General features: G+C 43.0%; 1 protein-coding gene across 1 annotated transcript in view; it reads right to left on the bottom strand.

The window, feature by feature from the left end:
* RBM20 (RNA binding motif protein 20) overlaps positions 1 to 13,191 on the bottom strand; it is a 177,334-nt gene that overhangs the window by 26,784 nt on the left and 137,359 nt on the right. Inside the window, exons 8-9 of the mRNA XM_057505391.1 lie at positions 8,517 to 8,660; positions 5,474 to 5,605 (exon numbers count right to left, since the gene is read on the bottom strand). Coding sequence (XP_057361374.1) covers positions 5,474 to 5,605; positions 8,517 to 8,660 — 276 coding nt within the window. The remainder of the gene's footprint in view (positions 1 to 5,473; positions 5,606 to 8,516; positions 8,661 to 13,191) is intronic.

Raw genomic sequence — 13,191 nt, 5'->3', positions numbered from 1 at the left:
AGGGGATGAGAAATGTGAACCTAATGCTAAACGGTAGTAGGGCTCAGTGGTCCAGATAGTTTGGGTACCTCTTTATTGTAGAATGTTTCAACCATACAAAAGCAGAGAGAATGGTGTATTGAACCCCCCATGAACCCATTTCCACCATCAACAATTCTGACCAATCTTATTTCATCTCCCTTCTTTCCCCACCTCATAGAATATTTTGAAGCAAACCCCAGACACAGTATCTTCTCATCCATTGTGTGATGACACTGATGCAGTTCAACAAACCCACGGGGGGCTATCCACAGTGCCCATGGCGAACACAGCCCGCTGCATTAAGACAAGGTTGAGAGCCCAAGCCCCATGCAGTCCCCGGGAGTACTCAGAAGGAGGTGCTGAGATTTGAGGATCTCAACCAGGAAGAAGAGCCCCAGCTCTGCCCCCACTGGTCACCTGGGGCCAGGGCTTGTCTGTGGGAGACTCACTTTAACCAACCTAAAAGGTGAGATAATGAGGCCCATCTGGCATCCACCAAGAGCCTCGGGGCATAGCAGGCTACACCAGTAAAAGCCATGGAGTGCTGGGCCAGCTACAAGGGCTGCTCAGTTTCATGCCCTCTGACCCTTCAGCAACGGGTTTCACATGCCTCAAGAGTCTGGGAGATGCTGAAACCTTCCAGAGAGCCCTGAACTCATCAGAGCCCAATGAGCATCTGTCACAGCAGCCCCCATTGGTTTTGACATTTCTGTGTTTTCCAGGCTCTGCATCTCTTCTCACCTGGGTCCTTCTGCCGGGAAGCTCCCCCTCTGTTCGGCTAACCCCAACTCAACCTTTAAGGCCCAACTCAGTAATCTTCCCCTTCTTTACAACGAAGCCACACTGCCTTTTGCCACTGAACTTCCAGGAACTCCCGTACTTACACACTTATGCTCAAATCTTGTATAATTTTGTACAAGAATAGCTTGTTTCTCCGGTTAGATAGGAAACTCTCCCCAAATGAGGACCATGTCCCATAGTCATCATCACTTTTGGCACCATGTCTTACATGGAAAAGACCCTCAATCATCATTTGTTGATTTAATCTTCCCAAGAGGATCATGGATCATTCACAAGAGTGCTTCCGAGCACCAGAGACCCTCTCTGTAGCTAGGAGGCCGACAGGACCAATGGCTCTGAAACCGGCCCCCTGTCCCAAAATTGCCTGGGAGCCTCAATCCCACCCTGAATCTACTGAAGGGGAATCCCTGGGCAAGAGGTCCTGAACACTCTGCTGACAATTCTCTGACATGGTGACTAGGAGACATGGGTTTAAATTATTCCAAGTTTCCTTTTTCATGTAATATGCTATGATTCTGGAGGAGTCTCTATAGAACAACCCAGAAAATAGTTCAATCTTCTTGTCCAGATCTGCAGGAAGAAAAATACTCACATTTCATTATTCCTTCAGAATTTCTCTTCCTCATTCATTCCACACATTTGTTGGACACCTATTATGTAAAATATTCTGTCCTAAATGCCCTGAAGAATAGAACCTCTGCCACAAAGGGTATACAGGGAGACAAGATTACCAGCATGAGGAAATATTCCAGAGAAGAGATGAGAAATACTTCAAAATCTCTTAATTTCCCTGCACTTTGCCTGGTTAGCAAAAGGTAAATTTGGAGGAGATAAACCAACCAAAATTTACCCTCACCTCTCAGGCCCTGATGGGGCCCCATGTGGTGGTTCTTCTGGCCCAGAGACACTTAGACATATAGGGTTTCTTTGCCCACCTCCCCAGCAGCCATTCTCTCTACTCCACCCTGGCTCCCTGGACGCAAGTGACGTGGCCTGGCCAATCACAGCAGGGCCTCTCCCTGGCCACAGAGATTGGTTCAGGGAAGGACACGAGTCCTAAGCTAGCCCAGTCAGAGTGACTCTCAGCAACTTCTGAGGAAGATACTTGGGGAAAACTCTGGCTCTCTCTTCTTGAAGAAAAGAGGCTAAAGGAACCAGTGCTGCTTAAGTCGATGAAGCCATTACGCCACCTAGAGGAGAGGGCCCGAGGCTGCCAGGGGCCACCCCAAGGAGACCCCAAAACTAACGCCAAGCAAACAGAAGCAGAGTGGAGACAAGCCAAGTTCTAATGATATCCTTTGGGCTCTGAATCCAGCCATCCTGCAGCCAGGGCTACTCCTGGACTTTGCATTTCTGTGAGCCAATAAATTCTTTTTTATTTTACTTCAGTCAATATGCTTAATTGAAACAAGTTTTCTATTACCTGCAGAGAAAGTTCTAGCTGATTCATGTTAACGTTCATGTCAATTATAATGCATGCCTTACTATATAGTTGAAACATGCTTTGAGATGCTTTCACATGGCAGTAGTGTGACAGTTGAGAGAGTAGAAAATCCTAACTAGAGGCCAGAAAACAATGTGTTCTGGACCCTTACTTCTCAAAGTGTGCTCTGAGGACCAGTAGCATCAGCCATCTCCTGGAAGCTTGTTAGAAAGGGGGGATCCACAGCCTTGCCCCAGACCCAGTGAATCAGAAATTTTAACAAGATGTGCAAATAATGCACATTAAAGTCTAAGAAGCTCTGTTAGAATACTATCTCTGCTGCTTAATGGCTGGGTGACTAGAAGTCAATTATCTGATTACTCCCTGATTTTTATGTGGACAATGGAGATCATAATAACACAATATGAGATGAGGATATAGTACAAAATCAAAACAGTCCTAGGTTTTAATCATGGCTCTTCCAGTAACTATGATTGTGGGTATGTCACTGAACTTTTATGAGCCTCAGTTTCCTCAAGTATAAAACTGAGATAATAACATCTGTCTGGCATGACTGGTGTCAGGATTGCAGCAGATAATGAATGTAAAATGCTTGGCACATGACTTGACCCAGAGTACCAGGACTCAATGACAGGTGTGTATTCTTGTCATTATTGTTGTACTGTTAGAACTACTGTAATTATCCACCCTACATGCCTCTCAGGGGACAGTGATGATGAGACATAAAGACATGATACAGAGAAAAAATATGCATAAAACCAAAGAACACAATGGATCCTTTCCTGATCTGGAAACTAAGGTTCACGAAGGTGAGGCAACTCGTCCACGCTCACCAAAGCAGGAAGATGTAGAGCCTAGGTTGTTACTGCCGCTTCCCAATCTCAAAAAGGCCATGTGGCTGTTGAGGGTTCTATGTTTACCTGTTTTTCTCCCAGCAAACTGTGAGCTCCTCCACAAGCTTGCTGCCCTCACATCTGTGGTGCCTGGCCCAGGTCCTGCTCACAGTGGGCATTTGCTGAACATCTGCTGAATATAAACCCTGGCCTTCTGATCTCTTTAACCAGTGGTTTTTGCACCAACCCAAACTATCTCCTTTGGTTAAGGTACTACAGTGTCCCAGTACCTTAACTAAAGAAGCCCAGTACTGCTGTTAATACTAATTAGAACCTTACACAACACCTCATTCAGAGACCAAAGCTCCCCTGGGAATTCAGTGCATGATTCAATTCTAGCCCCCACAGGAACAGGAACTTTGGCTGGGTGCAGAATAGGGTGGGATCTTCCACTTGTCTGGAAAAAGCATGGTGCTTTCATTAGTCAGGAAAAAAAAAAATGCCAGGTTTTGCCAGAACTGTTGGCAAAGGAAATTCAGAAGCAATAATGCAAGGAAAGCAGAATCAGGACTTTGGCAACTGGCTGACATGTTACTGATCTACATATGTAGACTTGTCAGAATGCTAGTCCCAGCCAATAACAACCACTGAGCCTTTGTCTTCTGACTTCATGCTTGAGGGCAGATTAAGGGCTGTGGGTCTTGAACAAAATGGATCCTAGTTAAATGTGGAATAAGCTGAAGTGAACTGAAAAATCCTTATTTTAAATGGGACAGTAGAAAGCACAAAATATGAAGGTAGATTTAAACACAAATACAGCATTAATTACAATAAATCCAAAATGGACTTAGGTGCTCCAGTTAAGTGAAGTCCTGCAAACCATTAAGAAGACATACTCTAATTCTCATTCTCAGTCCCTATTTAATAAGGATTCTACCTCCAGTTAAAAAAAAAAGAAGACATACTCTAAAAGAAAAGCATGGGTAAACGACTTGGAAAGAAACTTCCCACCAGAGAAGGTCCAAATGGAATGGCTAGTACACACGAAAAAGTGTTCAACCTCAATTAGTAATCAGGAAAAAAAAACATGATAAACCACTACTCTCTCCCCAAGTAGGCAAAAATTAAAAAGTCAGACAAGATAAAATGTCAGCAAGAATGTGCACCACTGAAAACTCTCAGTTGGGACAACTATTTTGAAAAGAGCTTGCTAGTATCTGATAAAGCTGAGGGTAAGCATGTCTCGTGATGCAGCAATTTCACTCCTAGCTATGCATGTTTCCCTGGTTATGTGCTTTCATACATGTGTGTGAAACAGGATGACATGTTTGAGATTGTTCATGGTAGCATTGTCCCTAACACCCTAAAACGGGAAACAACCCAAATATCCATCAACAGATACATTTATAGTGATACAATGGGAATTTACATAACAAAGAAGAGACACACCCAACACTGGTTGTATATTGTGGAATGGAAGAAGCAAGACATGGAAGACGACAGACAGTATGACTCCATCCACATAAAGTTCAAAACCAGATAAAACTAAACTAGAATGCTCAGGGAGGGATATATGAGCTGTAGAACTATAAGGAAAAGCAAGGAAACCATTATCCTCAAAGTCAAGAGAGTAGAGGGGGAGGGTTTGAGCTGAAGGAGGCAACTCAGGGAGGCTTCTGGGTGCAGCTGGAGTCCTATCCGGCTTCTGGACCCTAAGTCTTGACTTTGGTGGTGGTTTTATGGGATTATTACTTTTTAAACTGTACAATACATAATTAGTCACTTTATATATGTTATACTTGCCCCCCGCCCAAAAAAGAAATAAAGAAAAGAAAAGAAGAATGTAGAACAAGCTAAAAAAAATAATCCAAAAAAAAAGCCCTGTTTGGAAGTATCTGAATTCAGCCCTGAGTTCTGAAAGTGGCCAACTCAGTCATGTGCTGCTTAGAAGGATTTCTGTGGCGTTAAAGACATAATTATAAATGACGGAGCAGAGAATAAGAGATCAAGGGAGGTGACAGAGGAAGGAAAAGTTACTGAGTGGGGAAGGAGATTATACTCAGGGGTTTGTGCCTGGAAGCCCCACCTCTGAAAAGCAATCGCCTTTCCCTCCTTCCTTCATCCTCCAAGGCCTTCCCTATACAATCCTCCTTGGGCCCCGGTCGTCCTGTCTCGAGCATCCCTGTGTATTTACCTCAAAGAGCACTTTTCTTGTTATAATGGTTTGCCTTCCCATGTGATATCCTCAAAGGCAGTGGGTAATTTTTGGATCTTTTCCTGCCCCCTCCTTCCTGCCAGAACTTAGGCAAGAGCCTGAGAAAGATGAAGCCGTCAGCTGATGCCTGTTGACTGCACGCATGAGAGAATGCTTTACCTTCAGCTGCAATTCCTTGTATCTCTTGGACATCCGGATGAGCAACTTCTCACCATTGATCACAGCAGATTTTTCCTGGTAATACTGAACCATGGCCTGGGCAGCTTCAGTGTAAGCCATCTCTAAAAAGGCCTAGGAAGGAAGGAAGGGCATACATTGGACTTGACTTGAATGGTATTAAACAAATTTCAGGACAAGGTATGAGTTCATGTATGTGAAGTTCAAGAATAGGCAAAACAAAGCGATGGCGATAGAAGTTAGAAGTGAATGTCCCACTGGGGTAGGGGTGGGGTACTGACTGGAAGGGGCATTAGGAAACCTGAGGTTCTGGAAATGTTCTCTATCTTGACCTACATGGTAATTACATGGGTGTACACATGTAAAAAAATTAATGGAGTTGTACACTTAAGGTTAGTGCACTTCAGAGGATGTATTTTATACCTCAATAAAAAGAAAAAAAAATCAGTACAAGGAAGGGCTCTCTTTGATCCTGTCTGTTCAAAGAGACCTATTTATTAACTTCACCAAAACAGCTCATTATAAGATGGCTCCTCTCCTGAACCCCACAGTTACCAAACATTGTTCTTAAAAATTATGTATGTGCATCTTGGGCTATGTCATGGCACAGGAGCCCCTCTGGGATGGGAGGGTCCATTAACTCACAGTCCCCTGAGGTGGGGTGGGGAAAGGGAGGTACAGGGAATCTGTTGCACAAGTGAACTTGGGCTGATCCCTACAAAACAACTTGCCATTTGATGCTGGTGATGGCAGGAGACTCGACACAAACCCTGGGTGTCTGAGCTCTCCCATTCTTTACAGAGAAAGAAAAATGCTGACAGCTCAGGGCCTCCCTGGGAAGGAAGACCATGCTTCTGTGAATCAAAGATAAAGGAAACCCCTGTTATGCCTCCACAGTGTTTGTCCTCTTTATTTAATTGTCTGATAAAACACAAAAGAAATGGGTTTTTGCCTCCAATCAATGTCCACAGAATGTTTCTAAATAGACATTTTAACTGTCCTGTCAGTTTACCCCCATAGCTGCTGTGACAGATTCATAGCTGTTATAATTTCTTAGATTTGTTTAGTTTGTACTGTACTGGTGATGTACTGATCTGGTCTCCTAGTGTGGACAAGGAAAAGGGCTCTGTGACAAGGAGCCCTCACTGCGCCCCCCTACTCCATGTCCCTGAACCACTTCCCTCACATTCATTTTTGAACTTCAGCTATGCTTTTCTCCTGCTGACATGGTCTATGGCAGAAGCGTAGAGACTAAGAAGAAGCTTTAGAGTTTTATTTCAAATTTGCCATCCAGCATTTTAAGGTGCCTTTTTCTTGATGCAAACATTTTAGCACCTCTAGCTCTCAACTGTCAAATGTGAATAATGTTGATTCAGTGCATCTTACTGCAGTCATGTTGCAAGTTGACTTTTGGACATTTACCCAAAATAGAATTCTGAGAAGTAGGAGCAAAGACACTGAGTAGTCCTAAGCCCAGTTGACAGAGGAAGACCACAGAGGATCTCATGTACTTTGAGTCTCCAAAGTTCATGCCTTCATTACAGAAAAAATTTCTCCTATGTCTCTGTTCTTCTGACTCAGAAAACAAAAATATTAATTCAAAATAGAAGACAAAATATTCTTATTGCTGATTCTCTGTATAAATTCCCCCTTTGAATGCTGGCAAGGATGCGGAGAAAGGGGAACCCTCCCACATTGTTAGTGGGAATGTAGAATCAACCATTGTGGAAAGCAATATGGAGGTTCCTCAAAAAACTAAAAATAGAAATTCCATTTGACCCAGGAATTCCACTTCTAGAAATTTACCCTAAGAAAACAAGATCTCTGATTAAGAAAGACATATGCACCCCTATGTTTATCACAACACTATTTACAATAGCCAAGATATGGAAACAACCTAAGATCTTATCAGTGGATGAATGGATAAAGAAGATGTGGTACATAAACACAATGGAATATTATTCAGCCATAAGAAAGAAACAAATCCTACCATTTGCAACAACATAGATGGAGCTAGAGGGTATTATGCTCAGTGAAATAAGCCAGGCAGAGAAAGACGAGTACCAAATGATTTCCCTCATTTGTGGAGTATAACAACAAAGCAAAACTGAAGGAACAAAACAGCAGCAGACTCACAGACTCCAAGAAGGGACTAGTGGTTACCAAAGGGGAGGAGTGGGAGAGGATTGGTGGGAAGGGAGGGAGAAGGGGATTGCGGGGTATTATAATTGGCACACATGGTGTCGGGGGTCACAGGGAAGACAGGGTAGCACAGAGAAGATAAGTAGTGACTCTGTGGCATCTTACTACGCTGATGGACAGCGACTGCAATGGGCCGTGGGGGGGACTTGATAATATGGGTGAGGGTTGTAACCACAATGTTGCTCATATGAAACCTTCATAAGATTGTATATCAATGATAATTTTTTTAAAACTCCCCCTTTGACTTTAGAAATGAAGACAAACATATTAACCCCCAGGGACTCAGTCAATCCCCAGGAGTTAAGGATTCTTAGTTCCTTAGACTTACCGGGCATCCAACCATTTCCACCTACTCTCCTGCTATGAGACCCCAGGGCCTCAAATGCTCACACCAAAGATGAGCGAAAATGCCTGTTCCTAACCAGTTGCTGGCTGGCTCTAAACACAGGCCCTCAGGTACAAGCTTAGAAAGTAAGACTGTAGGCATTAGTCCAGGGAGTTGGTAACACAGTGAAAAGACTCAAGTCCATGGATTTTTATTTTGGGGGCCAGTTAGCTTTTCTCTGTCAACAAGCACCTCATTCTAAAGTACTTCCTGACCTCTCGCTAATTCACAAAGGCCTGTTCCCATCAGAAGATAGACAAGGTGAAATAAGGAGAAACAAAACGCCACTACCAACAAAAACCTCTGTGCCACAGCAACAGGAGGTTAATTGAGTATTACCTCTTTAAGAATAGCTTCTTTAAAAAAAAAAATTATGATACCCCTCCACCAACATGTGATCTACCTGGTACATACCAGTGTGAAAGTGCCCATACCTACCTGATTCGTAGACTTCATGAGGATGTAATTAGTGACCTTCCCAAAGGGCAGCCCCAGGTTAATGACATCATTCTCAGTGCAGCTTCCTTCAGGGAGATTGCAGATATGCACCACACGGCCAGCACCTGTTTTCCGCTGTGCAAACTAATGGGAACAAACAGTAGCAACAGGTCTTCAAAACATGTTTCCCTCTTGTTCTCTATTCTGGATGTTCCTAATGGCTATCTTCCCCCAAATAATGATTGCAAAACTATAACTTACAAAATTAATGCAAAAAATACCCATTCACAGACACATATAAAATATCAATTTTATGCCAATGCCTTCCAAAAAAGATTCACATTGTTTTTAATGAGCAATTACATGCAGGGCTATTGAAGATATGAGGATATGGGCAGATCTGTAATGCTGCTGGGCAGTTTGCATATCTATAACCTTTCGAGAATATACTTTAGCAATACTTAATAAAACTTAAAATAGATATAGCCCATGAATCTCCCATCTCACTTTTGGAAACCTATCCTACAGAAATAAATGCACCAATATGGAAATACTTAGGTACAAGGGTATTTATTACGATAATTTGTAAGGTGGCAAATGATTTTGGGAACAGCCTGGATGACCAAGAATAGGGGAATGTTTAGGTAAGTGATGGTTCAAGTATACAGTGAAAAACCACACAGTCATTAAAGGAGGAGGTAAATGAACTGATAAGGAATAATTTTTATGATAGAGTGAGTGAAAAACAGCTTGCCAAGTAGCATGTGTATGTAGTATGATGCCATTTTTGTAAAAGAAAACAAAAAATCAAAATATATGATAAAGATACAGCAAGTGTAAAGTTTTCATAATTATTGGAATTAGGTGATGGGCATACAGGGGTTAATTATATTGGTCTCTACTGTTCTGTACAGAATTTTTCACACTGAAAAATTTTTTAAGGTTATCAGCAGAGACAGAAAGATGTGGGAAGATATGTATCAGCCTGTCAACACCAGTTATCTTCAAGAGCAGAACTGGAAGGGAATAAGGGGAGAGACGTTTTACCTATTTCTTATATACCTCATGTTGTTGGACTAAAGAAAAAAGCATATAAAGGATTTATGGGAACTACACATAGATATTCACAGCAACAACCTGTGGTGTAGGTCAGTGGCTTTCAAAACTCGGTTAGACTTGGGATCCTTGCTCACCAGCGCAATATATTCAATAGATAAAAGGAGGACTAGTCAAACCTTGGGGTCCATACCCTGCTGCCACCCTCCAGCTGGCAATCCCAAAGGCATCTCTAAGGAACACAGTTTGGAAGCCAAGACCTGGGCCTACTCAAAGCTCCCAGAGGGAGGAAGTATCTGTTTGGCCTATGCAAACCTTAATCAGTTCAGAGTCTCTGGGAGGTTCAAGAATTAGTAACCAAAAGCCAATCCAATGTGGAAGGGAACGATGCAGTTTTCCAAGCCTGAAACACCTTCAAATAGCCTAGCCTGCATTTGCGTGATCACCATTTTCTATAAAATGGATTTGAGCATCTCGTTACATCTGATGTGGGTTCAACACTGTTAAGACAACACAGTGAGTAAGTCTGAGGTCTCAAACCTAACGAGGGCTAATACTTGGGTCATTCTACCATGAAAAGCTCTCATTGTCCCATCTGGGCTAAGGACAATTAGAGTCAATAAGAATTAGAGAAAGCCAAGTGCCCCTTTGAGACCTCCCCCTGGGCAGTGTTCAGAGGTCAAGCACTCTCCCAAAGAGGAACAGGATTTAGTGTGTGGCCCAGGCAGCCTGCAGAGCATCCCCACACCTCCATGGAGTACAAACAAAACTCTCCATAAGCTGGGAGACTGAGTATGAGTCTGGCTAAGGAGGACTGAGGCCAGTCCAGGGATAAGAGGACTAGCAAGAAAGCAGTCCACGTAAAGACGCAGACCCAGCTGGGCTCTGAAGCAGGGCAAAGTGGCTGGTCCTCCGAGTTAGTCAACAGGCAGGCTGAGTCTGGGCACTCTGCCTGGCCTCCGTTAAGCAGAACATGTTTCTGCATGGTGTGACCACCGTGGTCAGCCTGGGCTAATGTGTACTTGGACAACAGAGCAGACATGCAGGGCAGTTCTGGGCTGATCCCCACTCCTTGCCTGTCCAGTCGCCCAGTGACTGGCACAATGGCCAGCACCTCTCTCATTGTCTCCTTCAGACAGAAAGAGCAACTCAAGAGGCTTCTGTCTGTGCATGAGTCCCCATGCCACTGGGCAGCAGAACATGCCCTGAAGAATAAACACCATCACAGCTGCCAGCCACCAAAGAACAGGACAAATTCATGCTGCAGATGTGGTTAGAAAGGCACTAAAATGAATAGGCTCAATTAAGGTTTTTCATTCAGATTTTAAAAATACATTCCATGAGTGCTTTTTTCTCCCAAGATTTTTATTAGAAATAAAAGTTGGATTTTGTGATTCCCTTGTCACTTAGTATCACAAAACAGGAATCATTTTAAGCATTCTTTCAGTTAATTATACGAATTTGGAGCTTCTTGACTGGTGAGCTGCAAATGGGGTATAGGTAATGCCAAGATGTTCACTCTGCAGAATGGAGGCCAAGTGATGAACAGCTTCTTCAGTTTAACCAGTTTACTTCATTTTATCATTTTCTAAGTGAGCCATGAAATACAAATCTTGAGAATCTCTGAGTTAGTGGCTTGCTCTGTGTTGTTGTGTCTGGCCAGAATGTGTAAGAAATCCTATCCAGTTAGAAAGAGGAATATTTTTACATGTTGTGTTATATTCTTTGGTGACTACTTGATTTAGGATAGTCCAGTCTACATTCTTTTCTGTCATTGATCTAAAATGTTTTGTTAAACTCAAGTAGGTTCAAAGTCATATTTAATTCATAAAAGGTGTGGATGTATAATCACTCCCATCTCTTCTTGAAACAGTTCATATAAACATGGCTATTATTTGCCCCACACCCTATGGGAGATTTGAATGAAGAAGGAGAAAGGGAGGGAGGCCAGAGAGTGGGCAGCTGAGAGGCAGGGAGAATGAGGACCTTGAATGTTACATTTAGAGTAAGATTTGTTCACTGGGGGCATAGACAACCCTGAGAGCTTCTTCAGTTTAACCAGTTTAAACTTTGAACAGCAGCAGGATGCTACACACTAATTCCCAGCCTAGGTTCTCCAGTAAGTCCTGACAGGTCTTTGAAGATAATACTATCTCAAGGGAGGGCCATTATTTCTGACATTTTAAAAACCTGAGTTGAGATCATACTTTAAGTTTCTTTACTCTGTCAGTGTGGTAACCCTAGTTAGGTCTTAAGCTGATGAGAAGGTCTCATTGGTGCATGTCTGTGTTTTTGATTAACAAAAATGGGTAACTAGTTAACTGCTCGCTAATATAAATACTTGGGCAGATACAGTACTTTTCCAAACATGGAATGCAGGATGGCAGCTGCTTGAAATATGAGTAAATAATTAAAGGGAGCTTTGGCTGTAAAAATCTTGGGACTTTTTGATTTAGTGGGAAGAACCTGAACCTGTAAGGCAAAGGGACCGGGATGGGAGTCCCAGGTCAGCCATGGATTAGGTGAGTGACAGGGACAAACTAATTTTCCTTTCTGGGCCTCAGTCTAATGTCTGGCATGAGGGAGGTAGCCTATATGTCTAAAGTCCTTTCCAGATGTGAGATATCCATGGTTATGTGGCTCTAAGTTTGAAAATTCCACTCCTCCCAGAAGCCTTGCCAAGGTAAACCCTAAGATCCAGGATAATAATAACTTTTTCCAACTGTGTTGGGCAGAAACAGGAAACCTGTGTCTTCACCACTCCTTGTCCCAGGGAACATAATTGTCTCCCTCTCTATGTGATGGGCTGTTTCAGTGTGCAAACGTTCACAAGTACGTCGTCTTTCAGACATGCCTGTGTTGGTGGTGGTCTCATCTTTAGAGGGCTGACAATAAGCTCCAAGCAGTGGGCACCTTGCTGATGAGCTCTGCCACCCCCTGAATGACTCTGTGTCCACAGTGCCTAGCAGAGTTGAGGTAATATACTGGGATGAACTAAAGACACATGGGCCCTGGTGCCTCTCCAGGGACAGACATACATCAAGTGTGTGCCATATGGTTTCCAGGCACCAATACAAGGGCAGTGGGAGTGTCACACAGACCCAGATCTGTGGCTGCTCCCCAGGGATTAGCTGTGGGCAAGTTACTGAATTTCTCCCAGCCTGAGTTTGCTTATCTATAAAACAGGGAAAATAAAAATTGACTCCACAGCATTATTTAAAAGACAAAAATGCCACAGTGTATGTAAAGCGCCTTGGTGCAATGCCTGGCATCCAGCAGGCTCCTGTAAATAAGTGTCTGTCTCCTTTCTTCCAGCACTTGAAGAATGTGCTATGATGATACTAGACTGGGGGAAAAAAGTAATTGTACTGTGATGATGTAAGAGAAAGCCTGTGTTCTTAGAAAATTCATACTGACCTGGCTAGGGGTGAAGAGGTACAGTGTCTCCAAAGGCTCAGGAAAAAACATGCATAGATGATAAGATAGATGGAGAGATGGAGAGACAAATAAAGATGGATAAACAGATGGACAATCAAGAGAGGGACACACAGACAGAGAATGATAAATAGGCCAAAATGTAAAGGAAAATGGGCAAAGGGCATATGGAAGTTCCTTATAC

This window comes from Manis pentadactyla, chromosome 8, assembly GCF_030020395.1.
Source record: "Manis pentadactyla isolate mManPen7 chromosome 8, mManPen7.hap1, whole genome shotgun sequence".
NCBI classification, from domain to species: Eukaryota; Metazoa; Chordata; class Mammalia; order Pholidota; family Manidae; genus Manis; species Manis pentadactyla.
Note: the sequence above shows the minus strand (reverse complement) of the source record. Positions and strands in the feature narration are given on the sequence as shown.